We start from the raw sequence: 22020 nt of genomic DNA on the forward strand, positions 1-22020 counted from the left end.
GCCCTGTTCTTTGTTCAGTAGAGGTACTTAAGAGGTAGTAAAACTCTAACACTTTTCTCTGTTGTTTGTTTATTTTCATTTGTAGGCGTATCTGTTTTATCAGTTTGTATTCTCTAGAGAGCGATATCAAATCTCTGTAACCTGGAATTTGATGACACTTTTAGTAGCTATCATTTTATATGTTACTCGTTGAGTTTTATTTGTTTACATGAGTCAGAATCTCAATTATTTTTTTTTTAATGTATCAGTATATCTGATGTCACTCGTCTGTCGCTTTTCCCTAAAAAACCGTATCATTTTGAACATAAGATATAATTCCTAAATAAAGGAGATTGTTTATGAAAATGAAGAGTCATGCCCCTTACTACGTTGAGAAAATAAACTTGATCTATAACTCATCAAGGTAAAGTCACATGCCAAAAATAAGCTCAATATCTGCAAGTGTTTAGAAGAAAATTGCGGAAAACTCTGAAAAATTGAAAAGGTCGTCATTCCTTCAAAAATCATTGAAGCGGAACGAAATGCAAACTTGATCTGTAACTCATCAAGATACACTCACATACCAAAAATCAGCTCAATATCTGCAAGCGTTAAGAAAAGAAGTGCGGGAAACCAAGTGGGACAGACTGACAGACAGACAGACGGACGGACAGACAGACAGACGGACGGACAGACAGACAGACAGACAGACGGACGGACAGACTCAGAGGAAACCTATAGTCCCCTCCGGTTTCACCGGTAGGGGACTAATAATTTTGATTTACTATTTATGGAAGCTTTCGTTATGGTATAGGGATCAAGGATAAACATAGGTATATCTGGCTAAAGTCATTTAAATTATTCTATTTAATAATAACAGGAGCAGAAATTTTTCAAAACAAAGTGCAGGCATTTCTATCCTATTTGACTCTGTATAATTAAGTTTGTTAATCTCATGACCTGGGCAATGTGGGTGATCAAAGTTTTACCCATGAATGAATTTCTTTTTAATTTTCAAAAGTGTTGCTATAATATTTGTCATATTTCCATTAATTGTAATATTAAAATACACCAATATGATGCAGTTTCAGTAATATTAATACCTCGCACGGGAACTTGGAAAATAGGATTTTTAAGAGTATTTCAAATTTTTACATATATATAGAGTAAGGCACAATTCATTAATTTAGTGTCAACCACTGTAAGTTAAAATGACCAAATAATGTCATTGGGCCATAAAAAGAGATGCCATTCATTTCTTTGTCAGAAAACAAAACCTGATTCAGGAGAGTGTTGTGACCAAATGACCTTTATTGTAGTCCTTTTCCTTTCCATTCTGTTGAAGAAGCAACATAGAATTATGTGATGCGATGTATATGAACATGTATAAAAATAAAGGTTTAACAATTGGCATAAAATACGTCTGCCAAAATACGACCCAATGATAGGTAATATTTGTTGACAAGATCATTATAACGACCACGGAATTTACGAAATACTGACTTTAAACGAGGTTGTTGAATCCCTGTAACATCAACTTATCTGTCAGTAGCTTGCCTTGGCTTAAAAACTGATCGTAATCAGGGCATGCTCTTGAGTATCGAATCAATAGGGGAACATATAACAGCATTTGCAGGTGAATAAATAATACTACATACGTAAGGAAAATTGACGATGGAAAAGCTGAAGTCATCTCGTTTGTCATACAATTTAGTTGTTAGTTGGCCCTTATCGTCTTTAGTCAGTAAAATATCTAAATATGAAACAAATGTGTCAGACTCTTTGATGTCTTTTACTAGTATTTCATGTTCACTGCGATATATGGCGTCGACATATAAATGGAAATAAAATAGAAATAGAAAAAATTATAAAAATAACTGCATAAACCATAGAAGAATTCGAAGTCTTATGAAATTATTGGCCAAAAGAACAACTTTCACTTCGTCATTTTTTTTACTTTGGAATGTTGATTCCTTGACTGCATAGAATACTAAAGGATTTATTCCTTGAGTTCTCTTAATACTCAAGTTTAGAGGTGCATTTTTGTATTTTATTTATTTGTTAAATTTAATAAAGTTTACAAGTCCCAGTAATATGCTTATATCAATAATTTTGATCTTAACCAATTACATGTAAGAAGTAGTTGTCTTAGAATCTACTCAGACCTCTTTTGATTGTGTTTTGAATAGGAGGCTGCATCTTAAAGTATACTCAATCTTGTATAAAAATGTATTCATTTATAAATGTACTATTTGACCTTGACGTTTGAATGAACGATCAAAAAAGTTATAGTTGTCTTCCTGTTACCTGACCACTGTTTATCAATGTAGTGAAGATTTCTTACAAGTTTTGAAAATGATGTACAAGATCTAGAATTACTGAAGGTACTGCGCTTGTAAAAAAAAAAAATAAATTATTGCACCCTTGTCTTGGTCCTTTAATTTGAAAAAAAAAAACCCTTCTAAAATCTATAGTTGTCTTCTTTAGAACATTCACGATCTGTATAGTTTATAGGTTACGTTCAAAGATGCATGACAAAGATTTTAGTTAATCTGGACATTGGACTTGACATTTGATCAAGTAATCCCAAAATATTTACGTTTCCTCATCTTACCAGTCTTCAACAATGTAGTAAATATGGAGTTTGCAAACTAAACTTATATAATATTAATGAAGTCTGTAGGTTTTAAAAGATTAAAGTGATTGAATTACAGTGGTCAGTTTATCATAAGACGGGTAACACAAAAGAGATTATATTCTCTCTCTATTGAACATTTAACTCCAATAACGATAGTCGCAAATATTTTTGGTCGGCGAAATAAACGCCAGTTCTTACATATTGTCACCGATTTGCGGCATGACGTAATAAAGTATGACATTAAGCATGAGATGAATGTGAGGAAAGAGTTGAATCCGTCCCAGAACCTAAAACACTACAGAATGTAATTAATATATATGATTAAACAGGTACTTCATGGATGTGAGGTAAAACACATATTAAAGATTGACAGAGCGTCCGAGTCTTTAGGCATTCACAGATGTTTTACATCGACATCATAGAATAAAAAAAACTTGTAACAATTAAAAAAGAAATCTGCATTAAAACCCAAGTTCTCGACAAGCAGTAACTAATGAGGTTGTGAATATTTTCTCGCCTTCAATATTAGAAGAAAGTTCATATATGGTAACGTAGTTGTAGTGTTGCCAGTGAGGATAAATGGAGAGTGTATGGTTATTGGATAGATAACATAACAGATCGAAATTAAAATCATCGCTGTACTTGACTAAAGAGTGTATGTAATCCGAGACTCCCCTGACGCAAATGCCATTCTTTTTTTCTGATACTACCAGGGTACAACCAAATAGAAAACTAGTGTGTTTGCATAATAAGGGTTCGGATTGAAAAGCACATTGATTATAGTGTTATAATGATAGTAATTAATTTATTGATTTTAAAATCTGAATATTAATAATAACTGATGAAATAAAAAATGTGTTTTTTCAATATTTTTACCCAGCTTCTGAAACCGATTACTGTTCCGCCACATGGGATTCTCTAGCCTGTTGGCCCCAGACAAAGGCTGGCGAAACCGCCATTATACCATGCCCGAATTATCTCAACTCGTTTGATTCTGCAGGTACTTTTAGTTATCATTAGATATCATTTAGGAATCATGTAAGAATCCTAATATTATCCCAACCTTTATTTGTGTATTTATAAACTAAAGTAAATTTATTTGATGTGTTTTCGACTCCTAACACTAACGAATGTAAATCATATACGGTACCAATTTATCTTTTTTTATCTTTTACTTTTTTTCCTACATAGCCAAAGCTTACAGAAACTGTACAGAAAATGGCACCTGGTTATTTATCCCACAGTTAAATTCTACCTGGTCGGACTATCGGGAGTGTGTCATACCAGATCCTGGGGTCACTGTCGTCCCCAAACTAATCCAGGTGGGCATAGGGTAAACTAATTTTTATGTTATGAAAAATGCAATATAATTAAAAAAAATAAGAGTACAGTTGTATTCGATTGCAATTTTGAATGATGAAGACTGACACAATTGTGTTTTTCATTCCATTGAGAGAGAGAGAGAGAGAGAGAGAATAAATGAGACTTGAATTTTTCACACTCAATTCATCTTAGATTTTCTTTAGACAATGAAGGAAAGGTTTTAAATAGTAATTTTTATTAAGTGTCTGGTTTAACATTATCAAAAATAGTAGTCCTTGTATACTGCAAACAACATCTAACATCTGATTACAACTGAGATGGAAACGTTTTCAGTGTCAGTGATTTTAAGGGATCCTTAATGAAAAATCGTGTAAGGTTGAAATTAATAATCTATTAATTCCAAATATTCTACGTGCCAGTGAAAAGGATATTCCGCAAGGATTGTTTAATTTTTTTTTCCTAGCTTTTCTGGTCGATGACCAGGGAAGTTATATACTCTCGAAACAGAGATGGAATGACATATAATACCTGTCCTGTGAATAATACTTGAAGATGAGGAGGAAACAATTTCTAGGTTATCAATTTGATCTTTTAATCTCATATGTGATAGAGATGGCTGACAGCCTATTAAGTAAAAGGTCAAAGTGAAGGTCAATGATAAGTCATGGACAAAAACGTGTTAGATTCTATATGTTTGTTTTTCACTTAGTTTCACAGATCATATTATAGAAATGCTTACATCAATTCTTTTTAATAAAAGAAATTGAATTATGGTCATTGTCGCTTCAACAAAAAATATTACAAAAAACCTCAACAATACAACTTTTACAGACTTTGTAAACAAGAAAAGAACATACTTTTGATAATAAGATGACGTGGGTACATATGGGGAAAAAAGGTATTTTTTATTTCAGTAGGTTTATCTGAGCATTTCTTGTTTCCTTAAATTAAAGTCTGAACATCTTTGTTTTTTGGTTATGAACCTTTTGAAGAGGCGAATCCGAGACATACATGTATATCAGCTAGTGCGAGGTCGATATGCATTATCTAAGCTCTATATATCTAGGGATTGTACCGATTTAAATGGCCGTATTTGTTTCATTATTTTTATATCAATTAATGAAAAATATCCTTCAAATCCATATATCTTCATGTAAAACTAAATACATTCTCATATAAATCATTGTTACGTTATAATGACGTCAAAATTACAAATAGCAGCTGAAGTATCGTTTTTTGTTTTTGTTCTTTTCTTGAACATCCAATCTATATTGACTATATTGTTACATCATCACTATTGCTGTTTTATAGAAGACTGTTTCCAATTTGAGAAACATCGATATCAGGTTTATAAACATTTTTAAAACACCCAGTTTATAAGATGTTTTATAAATGATCCTGTGATTTAGTTTAAGCCAAACAAATTGCTGGAAACGATAAAGAAAAATATTACCATTTCATATTTAAGTAAATGGTACTCTCTTTATTTTGCTTTGTTCACATCTAAATAAGTCTAGTAAAGATATGTATCAAATAATGGCAGTTATTTATCCTTGCTATTTTAGATATCAAAAATGCTTGTCGTAACTAAAATAAAAATTGTTTTATTGTTACTTTACTGACTGAAACTCAAAATAAAATCGATAAATACTTTAAACTCTGTAAAACGTTTCACATTTTTTTTCAGAATAACATGAATAAAATTGAAAATTGCTGGGGGGTTTCAGTTTTTGTCAATTTTAACATCATCTGATTGCAATGCATCATTCCTATTTACAAGCAGTATTCTTCTTTTCGATAATGTGACAATGTTTTATTAGATTATCTTTCTAAATAACACCAAAGGGAGAAGGAAGATTTCATCAATCAAATTAGAACTCAAGTTTGTTCCAATATGAAACCAGCGACAGGGATAAGGCGAAAATTTATTTTATACTATGAGATACATGACATTTATTTACAAAAAATACTTAATTTTTAAAGAAAAAGAAAGTAAAAGTGACTTAACCAAAACAATATTCACTTTTTTGTAGAGACTGGGCAGTTCAAGTCCCAGTAGACTTTTATTTGAAATAAAGTTTTAATTAAAGTGTACTGGGACTGTGCCTTTGTCAAAGACTTCAGAAAGTTTACTTGATAAGACCTTTGAAACCTTTGTGTTGGTGCGATGAAGAATCATCTCTTCTGCCATAGCAAGATTTCATATGGTGTTGTCAAAATATCACTAAAAAAATTAAACCACATTAAAATGTTTTAGGTTGAATTTGAAACCATAATCTAAATTAGCAAATCATTCCTTCAGTAAATCAGTCGATTAAGCTCAAATGGAGTATTTAAGCTTTAGTAGTGCTTTAGTTTAATTTAATTAAGCTTTAATTTCTTGAAGCTTTTAAGGTTTCGTATTGTTGAATCATAATACAAGTGTAGAAAAGTCTGCATGTTTTGTCATTGTAATTGATATTAAGGAGGGATTCTTCTCTGGTTTCTGACTAGACGAAATAATCCAAGTATATTTGCATATATGTCTTTTATACGTAGCTGTAATGTACTTAAAAGATCATATTTTTCTTTACTCATCATAATTGTACAATTTTAAATAGAAATGGTAAACTGAGTTTGAAATCCAGCAGGGACTATACTATTGGCGCAACTGTGGCATATGAAAATATCTCCTTTTCTGCCTATGAAAATCACTTAGAGAACAGTACATTTAGTTAATTTTTTTTAAACAATCAAAGACTTAAAAGAAATTTTGAAATTAGCTAGAATTAATAAAAACCCTAAAGTATTAAACTATAGCAAATAATAATGATTTCCTAAAAAAAATACAATTTTGATAGCTTTTGAAAGCTTCAGATCTAAAAACAAATTCGAGCAAAAAATCAGTAAAAAGTGTTTTTCTCTCTAACTAAACGGTAAAATCTTTTTGTTTTCATATCATTTTGTATATTTCTATGACTACTTCATCATATGTGAAAATAAGAAATATTTAAATATAAGAAGTATATAAAAATAACTAATATGTCCTAAAAAAAATTAAGAAAAACAGAGGAAATTCGGATTAGCCAATATGTCTTTTAGTTAAACTATGTCAATTAATTTGGTAGAATCATCTGATAGACCCGAATTGGTTACATCTTTTTGTGTAAAAAGAAAAGCATTTTTACTTTTAAAATAGAAGTAGGCATCTCATGATTAGCAACAGTAATTTTTTAATCTAAATGTCAAGGAAAAAGATAATGACCTTGACCTAACCTTGCTAAAATAAAACGGTCAAATTCAATCTACGTGTAACTGATACCATCACTTAGTGATAATGTCTTCTTGAATCTATGAAAATTTCATTAATTTTTAAATACAGGAAATATGAGAAGAATCCCTCCTTAAGGCGTAGAAGACTTTAATTTGACTAGAGTGTTCCAAGGAACGCCTGTGTCGCCTGCTATAACTGTACATGTAATAAAAATCCACGGATAGTAAGACTTTGATAGAATAAAAAATTATTGTAAAAAGCATATTTTAATTTGTAATTTCAAATTAAAAATGACTTTTACAATACATCGGATCCATTCATACAATGTACATCTGCGACTTTATCATCTGCATTAATAAAAATAATAAAGTACGCTGTACTTATAATTAGTACTTACAGTAATTAGTACTTACGTGTACTTAATGTTTGCTTTTCCTCACAGGACCACATGGCGTCCATTACTATGATGTACACTATTGGTTATGGCGTCTCTCTCGTGTCTCTACTCTTGGCCACTGTCATCATGCTTATGTTTAGGTATGTCATCTTAAAGATGGTCTACTCAAAACTAGTCATTTGACTGAATGTACTCTACAAATACTAATATGATAATTTCACTGTTTTAAACACGTTACATGGCTTCTATTGTTTACATTTGGAAGTTTTGATGTAGGAATAAATGCTAAACTTAATGAATACGATATATGTTTTGAGCGTTAAATAGTACTTGTTTAATTCTTTACGGAACAAAAAATGTCTTTTAAAAGATACTAGTATTAATTTTTTGTAAATTGGAAAATGGTTGTAGCACTGTTGATATTATGCACAATTTCATTTAGATTCCTTAATTTTATACATGTATATTTATTCTATCGTATTTCAATGGTAATTAAAACGTTGTTCTTATTATTTATTTATTTATTTTTCTTTTGCCTTGTAACACTTTAATCAGGAAACTCCGATGTCCACGGACTACAATTCACGTAAACTTGTTTGCGTCGTTTATGATTCGAGCTGCATTCTCATTCATGAAGGAAAATTTATTGGTTAGTGGAGTGGGATTCAGCGGTGACGTCATAGAATCAGACAACGGACACGTAGAATTCAAAAGCGAGGGCACAGTAAGCTTATTTATTTCAAACAAAATACATGTACATATTTGAATAGCACATATGAAATGCAATGTTGCGATACATACGAGATAATGATGACTTATGAGAAATATAAAATAATGAGTTATTGAATTCATACATTAGAGTTATAAAAGGCACACACAATATATAAAGTTTGCTGAAAATAAATACAAGTTTGACATAAAATATAGAACTGAAAATGTTTTTTACTGAAATAAATAATACAAAGATACTATAACATGAACATGGTGTTTTAGAGAGTATAAATAAAATGTTTCCCTTTGTTCAGCATTGGCAGTGTAAGCTTTTCTTTACCATCTTCTACTACTTCTTGGGCGCTAACTACATGTGGATTTTGGTGGAAGGCCTGTATTTACATCTTCTCGTCTCAGTGGCAGTCTTCTCAGAGAAGAGTGGTGTTAAATGGCTGGTTCTGTTTGGATGGGGTAAGTCGAAGTTGTGAGGTGCACGTGTATTTGTTGATGACAGAACAATTTTTGTGCTTATGTTCAAATCTTTACTTCTTAATTACTGTCAATTTAAAACAAATTGAATTAGTAAAAATTCCAGGAACTCTAAAGGGGTGCTTTTGTTAAAATTACACCTTGTTTATGAAGTTAATTATGAAACAGCTAAATATGGCGAAAAAGCGAATACTTATGATGAAAGATATTTTGAAGGAAAGACAATTCTTGTGAATTTAAGGAGCAAGACATATGACTTGCATTCTGATTCAGCAAAAATTTGAGGAAGAATAAATAAAAAATTTTCAGAATCTATTTCAATTTAACATTTTTTTTTTCAAATGGTAAATTAATAAATTAAATTCTATTATAATGTTTTCAGCCTCACAGCTGGTGTGTGTTGTACCCTGGGTGATAGTCAGAGCAACATTAGAAGATGTTCTGTAGGGTTTTTTTTATCCTCTTATAAACATTTTTGTCCTATGATTTATATCTACAGAAAAAAAAATTATTTTCAAACTTATCTGGGTTAAGATAGATGTATATCAAAAATAGTGTATTTGCTTGAACAGTTATAAATTGTGCTGAATAATAAAGTTTTCTGACACTTCTGAAGGTGCTGGAATACTCACCCTACTCCGGGGTACTTCTGGATTTTACGTGGTCCTATAGTAGCATCTGTTGTGGTAAGGGATTTTAATAGATTATAATGTAAATTTTATTCAAAACGCCTTAAATGATTCGAATCATCAACGGAATTATATAAAACAGTGATTAGTTGCATTATATCATTTGTTTCCAAATATACAAAAGTCTCATTAACATATGTCCTATCCCGTTGAACAAAGACTCGTCTTCGTTTTGGAGAGTAAGGCGTAGGAAACAAAGTTCATTGTTTATTTAAAAATTGTAAAAGCCAGTGGTGATTCAATGACAAATGGAAATAAGATTTTGAAATGCCTCCCCAAAAAGACTTCAGTTCACTGTGCACTTTTACGATATGGTTGTTTTTTTTTATTTACAGGTTAACTTTGTGATTTTTATCAACATTATTCGAATACTCTTCACGAAACTTAATGCTTTTAATGCAAATGAAACGAAGAAATTTAGGTATAAGTAAGTATTTTTGTATCCTAATTTGTAGTTAGATATGTGTATGAGCAAATAAATATCGGATTTAATGCCCTTAATGCACTTTTGAAAAACATTTTGTCAAATATACATGTATCATTGCATGACCTAAGTAAAGTTCTACAGATATTAACACTGGTTTTTATGTTATTAACTGAGTAACATCTATTCTGAAGACCATACCTTTTTCAATGGGATAATTCTTTTCATTACAGGTTATCATTGTTTTGATAAGTACTAAGTTCATTTACACTTAATATAGTTTCATTTTTTCTATTTTACATGTAGATGAATGTAACATTTGTGTTGTAGTGAACTTTGCTTTAACCTAATTTTGATTTAAGTGATCCATCTGTATTTTAAATTGTTTTCTATTTGCTGATATGAGTCACAAAACCAGGTCTAATGTTTTAAAACCCTCCTTGATAAGCATATAATTAAAAGAAAACTATGTTGTCACTTTGTATTAGAAATGCATGTTAAACGACATATTGGTATTTGATAACGAATGATCTTATAGCTTAAGTTTGACTGAAAACCACCTCTCGTTTTTATTCTTCTGAATTTCGTATTTTGTCTCTGATTTTATCACGGTTTGGCCTTTTGCACTCTTTTATTTCAACTCTGCAGTCTAACACCTGTTCCTAACAAGCAGAATCTTCATGAATATTCATGATTATCTTCATGAATAATTTTAAAATACCATGTGTTAATGATATACATGTATATTCATAAAATTTAGCATATATCGTCCTTACTATTCAACGTCCATTATATTTTGCAGCTGAGCAAAATGTATGATGAAATAAAAATAATTTCTTTGCCGCTTTTTGTATTGTTGAAGTTGTTAATATTTAGCCTTTTGAATAACGAGGTAAACTTTACCTTTCAGGAAGCTAGCCAAAGCGACATTGGTCCTGATTCCTCTGTTTGGGGTCCATTATGTTGTGTTTATTGGTCTACCGGATAGAGTCAGTGACGAGGCGGAACTGGTCAAACTCTACTTTGAAATGTTCTTTAACTCGTTTCAGGTAATACTGTAAGGTGCACTTCTTACCTTTGTGAAACTTTCGTACATTCAGCATATTGCACTCTATTCATTCTGAATGCGTTATTGCATGCTGAAACAGCTCTGTGTATATAGTGCCTCACAAGAGTAACTCCATATTTTTAACACTTTTCCATGTAATATTTTGACAAGAATTGATAAAATTAAATTGATTTTATTATCAGATCAAGGAATGATTTACCCTAGGTTTAATCTATCTCTTTTGCAGGGCTTCATAGTAGCTCTCATTTTCTGTTTCTTCAATGGAGAGGTAAATCACATACATTGAATATATCCTAACGTTTCCCATTTTAATTGATGAATTAAGATTTTCTTAAAGCTATTAATTTCATGTTCACTTTATTCAGACTAAATTGGTTCAATGTGTCTAATTATAAAAAAAAAATTACAATACGATAGGTACAGGCAGAAATAAAGAAAAAATGGCGACGGTTTCTGATATCACGTGGTCAAGGGCTTAGTCGAAAGAGCACTCGAGAGACTATGACATCATTTATATCGCACACACGTGGAGGTTCATTGGGATCAACAACAAATTCTCAAGATTCAAAAGAACACCAGAATGGAAACTGTACCCGAGAAACGTCACTTATTGGATATAACGAGGAACTTCATCCATTACAGAAAAACAAGGTGTATGTGAAGGAGAATGGTGTTTGTCAATACCAAAACGGAAAAATAGACGAATGTAAACCGTTAAGTCCCGATCAACTGAATGTTTCTTGTTAAGAGAGGTGTGATCAAGGATATTTGTTTTATTCAGGAATAGAGAGATTGCCAAAAGCCATTACAGTGAAATAATCTGAAATAATAGTTTCCTGAAAAGCAAGAAAGGTGAAGTTACAGTGGAAAATATATAACTTACTAGAGTTAATGCTTCAAACTGTAAATGGTTTATGGTATAGTTATTAAGGCAGCAGATTTTGTCCTTGATCACAGTAAGATTGTATTTGGGTTTTACTCGATAGTCTTGTACAGATGTAGTTTTCTTTTTACATGTTGACCTGTCTCAATCTATATTTAATACTATCTTCATGCTCCTGAATCTCAGTGTGCGAATTTCATGAGCTCTCCATTAACAAGCGCTTCTCTGTGATCAGTAACATATGTTTGTTTTAAGATTAGAGTTCAGTGAATTAAGAATATCTATATATTTATTTATGATGTATAATAATATTGTTTATAACTTCATAGTACATTTATCGTTTATAGATTATTTAATGTTTTGCAAAAATAAAAAAATAGTTGACTGTAATAACACAATAAATGTGTGAAAAGTAGAAAAACAGAGAGGTATACATCAAAGAAATTATATCAAGGGAGGTGTGTATAATTGACTACTAAGAAATTTTGGAGGAGGTAATTTAAGATTCAATGCATGTAGTTTGTTATATTTATAAGTTATTTATGACCATGTAGATATTGTTTTAAATTAACTTTGTACTGTTATTGTTTTTGATAAGTCATTGCATACCAAAGATTTCATGTATTATTTGCATATTGTTTGATTAACATAAGACTGTGATTTATTTATCGTGTACACACTGTACATTTTTATACATAAATGTAGTTGTTGGTTTACAGCACATTTGATGATGTGAAATATAGATACTGAGTATTCGCTATACCCTATCATTGTTTTATAACATTAAAAACACATTTCCATAGCCCCGTGACCCTCATCAATAGAAATGTGTTTTCATGATAATGCAACATTTACTGAAAACTTTAATATTTTTCTAAGTATCGGGAACAATATTTAATTATTATGCTTTATATTCATCAGTTCCTTGAAAAGGTAAATTAAATAATAATTCATTTAAAATGCACTGTTTCATTTAATTATCAATTCCTAATTATAAATTGAAATGATAGCACGTATCATCTCTATAGTAATTTACTGTAATAATTAAAGTAATTAAAGTACTCTAATTTACTGTAGTAATTAAAGTATTTACTAATTTCCAAATCTTATACTTTTTCGATCTATTTAAAGTCCGTGTACTTGTCTGTTTACTGTATGTACATTGTTTGACACTTATGCCATTTTTTAATTGATTAACACCTGTATTTTGTGAAGATTATTAATTGTTTCCTACATTTTTGTTCTTACCTGTAAATGAAGTGATTACCGCCCTTTCTCAGAATGTAAACTGACAATCATTTTTAATTAATATTGGACAGTTAATACAATTTCTGGTCTAATGCACTTTAAATGTTTCTTATTTATTACTTACAGGTCAAATACAACTTTCCCAATCATATGTACAACGATATAAAATATAACATCTTTCCTTATTACTGAAATCGATGTCACATTGAAAGGTATAAATAGTATATATCTTTCATAACATGAAATACACCAAACATTAATGGATGAGCAATCTTAGGATCAAATCACATCTTTTTGATTAAAGTGTGTTCCTCCATATAAAAAAAAACGTTGAAAGGATTTCAATTACCACTGAATGAGAATACTGTAAATTAATTAGAGAGGAGAAACATGAAATTTAATAGCTAAATCTGACTGACAGAGAGCAATTATTCAATTTATTGAGTTAATGAAGTAGGGCACTATATATTTACTCAATTTGAAAAAAAAAATTCTTAAAACTTCATTGTTCGATGGAGTCTTTCTAGAATTTTACATTTTTGTCGAATGGAATGGTAAAATATTGGAACTCTGCTTCTAAAGAATCACGATTTGAAGAAATGTTACTTTTACACGATCGAATTTGTGATAAAAATCTGTATAATTCCATTCCGTGTCCTAATTCCATTCAGTGATCTTGAGCTTTTATTGAGCTTTTTCTTTACTCCTCACTAAAATATTGGCAGAGTGAATTAGAAACTTCATTAGTACTGTACAACAAGACATTTGAGAAGTGATGTAAATCAGCTGTGGATACTTAAAAATTCCAAGTAACTTTTTCAAAATTTGATTATGTCTCTGCACGTACAACTTCTAAAACGAGGCAAGCTACTGACAAAGAAGTTGATGAAACAAGAATATCAACAGTTTTGTTTGAAGTCATCATTTAGCAAGTTCTATGGTTGATACAATGACCTTGTCAGTAAATACAATCTATCAATTATTCGAATGCTGAATGATCTTTTTCATACTAATTGATAGGCCATTATTTACACACTGAATTGTCTAAAGATTTTCCCGTTTTTCCCGATCATGACAAGGAGCACAACGGCGGGTGTGCCTGATCGGCAGGGGGATCTCGCCCCTCTATGACACTTGATCCAACCTCTGATGTTTTTAAAAGTCCCTGTTTGCTTTGCTCATGATTTGTATTGTTTGAATGAACTTTTGAGAAGTGATGTAAATCAGCTGTTGATATATATCAATCAAAGTAAAAACGTCCTAATGTTTGAGCTGATTCCAGTCAAGGCGTCGTAAGTTATGGACACATTTTTTTGTGAAAACTGGACAGATCGACCGACAAAAATGCCAAAACCGAATGTTTCATCTTAGTAAAAAATTAATTATTAAATTCTAACTACTTTGATTTTATTGAATCTGCACATTTAAGAGCGGAAACACCTTTCACTATAAATGTAAAGATATCTTTATAATGATAGTTAGGAACCATTAATTTCCTGTGCGTAATGTCTCACCTACGAGCGAAAATCAAGCAGAATTCTCGTCAATTACCTGATGAAATTCATTAACAAAAATAACTTTTTTCTCTCAAACAATTACAAATCTACAAGAAGTTGTTTTATTTAAACAAAGTTTTAAAGAAAAAAACATTGCATGTTAAGTCGTTGAACCGTTAACGCTGTGACAAGCATGTGGTTATTAAACTTGATGTTAAACAAGATGTTGTAAAAAGTAACAGAATTTCATGTTTAATAAATTATTGGTATTGCATTTGTTATTAGGGACGAACGTGGCTCAAAGGCCATGAGGTCTCTAAATATTTTGGGGAGATTATTTCTCGTTTTAGTAAGTATCTGATGATTGTTTCTATATATTTTTTTAAAAACTTATTAGCATACAATTATGAAGAAAAATAATAATAATAATGCTAGGATGAATATTTACATTTTAAAAAAAACTGACATTTAATCGTATATATTTTGATAATGATATATTTGTACAAATTTGTATTGAAGAACCGCAACTTTCACTTTTGGTAAATGTACTGTAGACGTACATTTTTACGCGTGGGATTAATTTATGCCATGTACGCAGTCATCAATTTTCCATAGAAATTTGTCACAGCGTACTTAGAGTGAATCTAAGAAATACAATGATGATTCAGGAAATCTGCGTAATTTTCTACCCCGGATTAAATAAAAATTGTAATTCCGGGGAATTATAACCCGCGGAATAAAAGTTAGTTTACAGCATTTGATTATCCTTATGTATCAAGTAATAGTATAAAATACATGTATTTTGAAAGACGATAAATTGAATGTGCTTTCAAAAAAAGGAAGAAGAAAAAGATAATAATCACGCTCAGCACATTAAAAAAATATTATTTTAGATATGCTTTAATATACACGTTTATAAATAAGTATTTGAAGTGAGTGATTTCATTTCAACATCAAACCCTTGTTCAAAATAGGGTTCATTCGACTTTTTTTTTACACTTCACATTTCCTTTGATTTTACAGGGACAGAATAAGGAAAAAGAAATAAATTTTATATATGAGTATATTAATATTGCACAGAAGCTTTATCAAAAACAATGATTGGATCATCTCGATCAATATTTTTGCTAAATGAAAAGAAACGTTATATCGTTCTGTACAATTTATACTGAGGAAAAAAAGGGGAGGAACTCAAAATCGATGAACAAGCACCGAAAGGTTGCCTATCTTACAGGGTATTGCCTTGATAGATAAAAGGTTTTTTTTTTAACTTTATGTAGAAAATACTTTTGATGATTCGATCCTCGAATTATCAACACGGTCGAAGTAACAATATTCGGACATTTCTTTTATCTATTGTGTCACTTTTCTTTAAATAATATATTGCCGAAAATTATTGAAATAAACAGAATACCTTAAAGTGTGTCTCTACGTTTCCAAAAATCATTAACCGCTTGACATGCTTGTTCATTTATTTGCCAACACTACATCAAAACCAGAGATCTTATTTCTTCTTGTTTTATTAATTTCCTTTTCAACAGACAAGAATGTGTTCATCATTTGTCAAACTTAGAGAATAAACCAGTAATAACCGAACAAACTAGACATAATAAAGGTTATTGGTATTAGAGAACTACAAAAGGAAACATCAATTGATAGAAAGCCATAAAACATTCATATTTAGATAACATACGTTTTGGCATTCAGATGTCAATTACAGCCATTGATTATATTACATTTTTACAAGATTTTCATGACTATCAAAAATGACGCTTCTTGAAAAGAATTATCCTATCTCATTTATTAAGTTTTTAAGCTTTCTGAGTTGCTAATATACATGTAGTTAACTATTTTATATGTTTTGTGAATAAATATATATATCTTAACCATGAACATGAATGAACATGCTTAATTATAATAGGTATAACTCATGAGAGAAATAGTAAAATTTATCATTGTTATACTCCACTGTTATGAAGTTTTTGGTATTCCTCAATCAAACTTTCGGCTTAACCTTATCTCATAGAAATAGAATCTTGTGAATCCACTAAATGATATACATTTAATTCTTAGCCTGTCTATATATATATATATATATATATATATATATATATATATATATATATATATATATATATATATATATATATATATATATATATATATATATATATATATATATATATATATTATAAGTAAATCGTGGATTAAAAGTATGGGTAGACTTTACTTTACCGGTCCCCAGATCCGCAAGATCCGCGCGCTCATTGCACTATGACGTAAGATTTACGTCACTCAACTGATTAGGTTAGTTTTGCACATTTTTCGACGACTGGTTAGGGTTAGTATTGCACCCACCTGAAAGATTCGGGTTAGTCCTTGCATAAGTTTTCGACTGATTAGGGTTAGCCTCGCATCCATTCGAGAGATTAGGATTAGTCCTCGCACATGGGTTAGTCTAGCATGGTCTAGCATCCGCCTGGGAGATTTGGGTTTGTCCTCGCATACCATCCGAGAGATTAAGGTTAGTGTCTTGTTCTTTTAGATTAATTAAGAAATTCAGTTGCATCTGTATTTTTTGCAAGATCTTGATTCAGCTTCAACGACATCTCGTTGGTTTGTTTACATGAAAAAATGGCTATTTATTTTTTTTTCAGAGAACGAGGTTTAAAACTTCGTTTAAAAACGAAGTTTTAAACTAAACTTTTAACCGTAGAATTCGAATTTGGGGTCAAAAAGGATTAAAACCTCTTTTTTTTTTTTCGATCGCTCACGCGATCTCATATATATTGAAGTCGCCTACGGTGACACTATATTTTAGCGCGTTTTTCTGGGGACCGGTAAAGTCGTTCCAAAAGTATTTTAAAAAATCGAGACAATCAAATATGTATCTGTCTTTGTAAATCAATACAACATTTGCTTTCTGTCCTGGTTTAACTTACAATTGTAAAGGGAAGGGAGATTGAACAGAGATCTCTGAATAACAATTACGTATTTTACACATGTACAAAAAAATTAAAGCTTCTGATTTTAAAATGAATCATAAAAAAACTTAACCCAAGTTAGTATTTCTATAATATCCAATTGTTACTTACAACTGATTGTTCTCATTTATTTAGGTTGTAGGAGGTAATGTAATTTTGGGCCAGAAAGGCTCTAAATTCAAGAACCCTACAGCGTGGGATTGTCAGTACACGGGTAAATGTGCCACACAGGGAGATCTGAGCCCCCTGTCCAAAATCCCGGCATCTCAACACGAGATACAACTTCTCAATGATCAGAACGTTCTGACGTCAGCACCACAGTTAAAATCTAGCCAGGATATGATACCTACTCTGCCAGACATGCACGTCTCCTTCGTGCATTCGCCTGTTGAGCCCGTCCAAGGCAAAGACGTGCATTTTGAAGCAGGTCTACTTGACAATATAGCAGCTATAGGCAAAAATGTATGGATATCCAATCCCTATTTTAATCGCAGACCAGATACCTCTAACACCTGGATGTCGTATCCTATGATTCCATTGACAGATAAGAGACTGAAAATTAATACCACTCCTGATCTTCAGATTCCTTCTCTCGGGAAACCGTTACAACCACGACCTATCAAAGGAATACCTGTCCATCTACCTCAAGAACCAATTATTCCATCGTTGCCTATATTAGAGAAACCTGCTTTTCCATTACCTTCTAAACCCCAGGGATCAGTCACAATACACGAGTTTCAACCAAGTTTCATTTCCAATAACATCCAACCTAAGCAATTCATAACATCAAAATCCCGAATATCTAATTTCCAAAGTCAATCTATACATCCAGCACATTTGCCACATTCGCCAAAAATTTTGGGGATAACTAATTTTCATAGTTTACCGTTAGCTGTGATGTCTGTTCCGCCATTGAGTCCTCCTCTTGGGCCTCCATCACATACAGCACCTCAAAAATCTTTACCTACTCCTCAAAATATTAATGAAATTCCCACGCCAAATATTCCAGGCCCATCTCCTTCTTTAAAAGGAAGTTTATCTCCTTCTAGCAAATCGATTCAGTTACCTAGTTTGCACAGTTTACCTATGGCTGTAATGGCTATTCCTCAATTCAATCCTCAACCAGGTCCACAGACAAATCAAGTACCTCGACAACGTTTTCAACCTCGTCCAAAAATCGTTGAAATCACCATACCCAACCGTCAAGCAACGCGACCATTAAGAAAAAAAGTGTTTTCATCAAGCAATTTGGTAAGAGTACCTGGAATATCCGAAACATCTCTACATAGTCAGCTTTTTGCAAAAGACTTGTTGAGACACGTTCGAGGTTTAGATCAATCAAGATTTCAACCTGGAGTTCACACTCTTAAATTCCCTATCTTTGCCAGAGACAATCGTCTTCGGCAGGCTGCAACTGGTTTACATTCTGCAAACACTAATCAAGGTGGAAAAATTATAAAGAAAACAAATGTTGGGGGAACCATGGGAAGCGGACAGGTAGTGGGTGGTATGCAAACTGGACATGCCACCATATCACGTAGTCGACCAAATTCAAAAACAAGCATGGGGGATTTTTTTTTTAGAATGGCTCAAATGCAAATGTCCTCTGAGGATATCATTCAACTGTTGCGCACCTCTAGAAACCATCAGCAGACTTTGGATACAATTCTTAAAGGTTATATAAATCTTCAAAACAATGCTAGGATTACAAAAATATTCAATGAATCGTATAGAGCTAAGCTTCTCCAACTGATTCGGTTTTATCAGTATCTTCAGCCTGGTTCGAACAACCAAGAACGTGTCGAGGAAATCTTTATGAGAAGTATTGATCGATTGCAAGACATGGCAGAACAAGGAGGTGGAAGTGGGGGTATGGGAGGAAGTCAAGATGTTGAAACAGAATCAGGATCCATTGGGATTGGGACAGGAGGATTGGCTGGAGGAGGAGGGATGGCTGGAGGTGGAGGAGTAGGAGCAGGAGGGACAGGCGGAGGTGGTGCCGCTGTAGGAGGATCAGAAGACGCTGAGGAAGCCGAATTAGACGGAGAGATCGACAGTGATTCTGATTCAGACGAGGAAAACAATGGATATATAAAGTTTTGGTAATCTGAAGATATAAAGTCATGAGGCATAAATGACGTGTTCTTTTAATTGATCAACAGTATATTACTATAAAAAATAATTAACATGTTTCAAGTTGGTAATGGATTCAGTTAAATTTGTCTTTGTTTTGAAATATATATATCCCTTTCCTACAATTACTTTTACTCTTGAATTGGTTAAACATCAAACCAATGATTTTGCAAAAAATTAAATAAATCGATATATTGTTAAATAGCTGTATATATAAATTGTTTATATAAAGTTCGAGCTTTGCTTTTTAAAACATATATAACGGCATATATTGCTGTCGCCATTGGCATTATGTGCAGAAGTACAATGTACATGTTAATTGGCTCATATCATATTGTAATCGGCAATAAGTGCCGATTTGCGCCTTTTTTCCTCTGCAGAATACGTAACAGTGTACTCTTGTTTTGTACATATTGTCACCATGTAAATGTCTTATTGCGTTTAAGGAAGTGCGCAGTTCGAGGTTTAAATCTCCGTATATTTAAGCTGTCATCACAAAATGATACTAACTTTGAGATCCTAATATATTCTTTTACTACATTTACAATGTGAAAGTTAAATATAACGATCAGTGATTAATCTCATAATTCTCGTAGAGAATACTAATCAGGAACAAGACAAAAACACCGACTCCTGGAAACGACAGAGGTGGGATTAGGGGCCTAGCAGTAGTAAAAAAACTTTCTCCACAACCTTTATAAAAAAGGCCTACAGCTAAGGGCTTATTAGACTGAACTATATATTACTTCGTGACCACTGAAAATTTTAGATGCCGTCATAAGACAGTAATACTTGCGCGTACTTGTTTGTCTCTAAATGTACGCTAGCTTCCTTTTACCTTGTTCCTTGTAGCGAAGAAGCCTCAAAAGTTATTATAGAATTTGCATAAATATTTATAAATGTATCAAATTGGGCATTAAATGTACAGGTGAGCTTATGGCCATGGGCCTCTTATGTTTGTATTTTTAAAATAAATTCATTACCGGTCTGAAATAAAAGATTGTGCGGAAATAATTCTGATTTTAAAAGAGGAAAATTTAGAAAAATGTTTTCCGTTAAGAAAAAGAAAGAAAAGAAAAAAAAATCAGTCTAAAACGGAACTTGAAAAAGGTCTCTCTTTTTTTTTTTACCCCTTTCGGTTCCAATAGGTGAAAATGAGATTTCCAAAAACTTATTGTACATCTGCTAGACATCACCAATCATCTCGCAAAAGATGAAATGGTTACTGCGTAAAGGTAGAGTTTGGGAACCAGATATTCGTAAAATGAAAATCTTTTTTGCCCCTAGGGTGAAAATGAAAATTCCAAAATCTTATTGCACATCTACAGAATACCTTAATCATCTTGTAAAGAATTGAGATGGGTTGAGAAAAATATATGAGGAGTTCTTGGAACCAGTTTTTTGAAAAATAAAACACGTCATTTTTCGATCCCTATTTAACCTCCAGGGAGAAAATGAAACCTTATTGTACATCTGCGGGACACCCCCTTTCATCTTGTAAAAGATCAAATGGCTAATGTGTAAAATGTACGGGGAGTTCTTGGAATCAGGTATTTTTAAATGAAAAACACCCTTTTGCCCCCCCCCCCCTTCCCCCGATGTGAAATGAAAATTCCAAAGCGTTGTTGCACATCTACAGGACACCACCAATCATTCTGCAAAAGATGATTTAGCTGCTGCTTAAATTATAGGAGGAGTTTGGGGAACCAGGTCTCTGTAGTAAAAAAAATTCGTTTTTCAATTCCTGTTTGGCCCCCAGGATAAAAATGAAAACTTTGAAACCTTATTGCACATCTACAGGACATCACTTATCACATTCCAAAAGATGAACTGATTCCTTTTTAAATTGTAAAAGGAATTACAGGAAGAAGAAAGTGTGACAGACGAACAATCGCTCCACGATAACAATGAGATACTTGAGATACCAGAACTTTCTTTAGAAAGGATGCCTTTAACAAGTAGTATCAGGATTGTTCATTAAAACTCATGATTATAGTAAGAGCGGCCAGAAGACCTTGGCACGAATCTTTTAATACCTTTAGCTTGATTTTAATTGTAGCACAGTCTTCGTTCGGTGTTGACATATGTGCTCTTCGCACGGATCTGCACACCGTGTCCTTGGCGGCAATATTTGCCAAGAGTTGACAATATGTTCAGTGCAATTCTCCACATAATGATAAAGCTATACTTAAAGCTAAGATATTTTTTCGTCAGCTTACTCATGTACATGTACTTCCAAAATCTTAAATATGGGAAAAGGTTGATTGGGATACAATTTAAACTACATCAAACTACTATAAACTA

The 22020-nt window shown here is 32.0% G+C and overlaps 2 protein-coding genes across 4 annotated transcripts in view; both read left to right on the forward strand.

The window, feature by feature from the left end:
• LOC133188942 (secretin receptor-like) overlaps nucleotides 1–12862 on the forward strand; it is a 45936-nt gene extending 33074 nt beyond the window's left edge. For 2 of the 3 annotated variants that reach the window (XM_061324414.1, XM_061324413.1), the window contains exons 6-16: nucleotides 3498–3617; nucleotides 3809–3939; nucleotides 7636–7730; nucleotides 8146–8314; nucleotides 8616–8772; nucleotides 9173–9233; nucleotides 9407–9476; nucleotides 9815–9906; nucleotides 10814–10952; nucleotides 11199–11240; nucleotides 11390–12862. In XM_061324414.1, the coding sequence (XP_061180398.1) occupies nucleotides 3498–3617; nucleotides 3809–3939; nucleotides 7636–7730; nucleotides 8146–8314; nucleotides 8616–8772; nucleotides 9173–9233; nucleotides 9407–9476; nucleotides 9815–9906; nucleotides 10814–10952; nucleotides 11199–11240; nucleotides 11390–11719 (1406 nt within the window). In that variant the 3' untranslated portion in view covers nucleotides 11720–12862. The remainder of the gene's footprint in view (nucleotides 1–3497; nucleotides 3618–3808; nucleotides 3940–7635; nucleotides 7731–8145; nucleotides 8315–8615; nucleotides 8773–9172; nucleotides 9234–9406; nucleotides 9477–9814; nucleotides 9907–10813; nucleotides 10953–11198; nucleotides 11241–11389) is intronic. The other variant, XM_061324412.1, reaches the window with a different exon arrangement.
• Nucleotides 12863–15258: 2396 nt separating this feature from the next.
• Nucleotides 15259–19689, forward strand: LOC133188172 (uncharacterized). The gene is made up of 2 exons (XM_061323554.1): nucleotides 15259–15276; nucleotides 17719–19689. The coding sequence occupies exons 1-2, from the start codon at nucleotides 15259–15261 to the stop codon at nucleotides 19687–19689; spliced, it is 1989 nt and encodes a 662-aa protein (XP_061179538.1).
• Nucleotides 19690–22020: the final 2331 nt, after the last annotated feature.

Source organism: Saccostrea echinata, unplaced genomic scaffold, assembly GCF_033153115.1.
Source record: "Saccostrea echinata isolate AGI-Se365-2 ecotype Australia unplaced genomic scaffold, CSIRO_AGI_Sech_v1 ptg000016l, whole genome shotgun sequence".
Classification (NCBI taxonomy): Eukaryota; Metazoa; Mollusca; class Bivalvia; order Ostreida; family Ostreidae; genus Saccostrea; species Saccostrea echinata.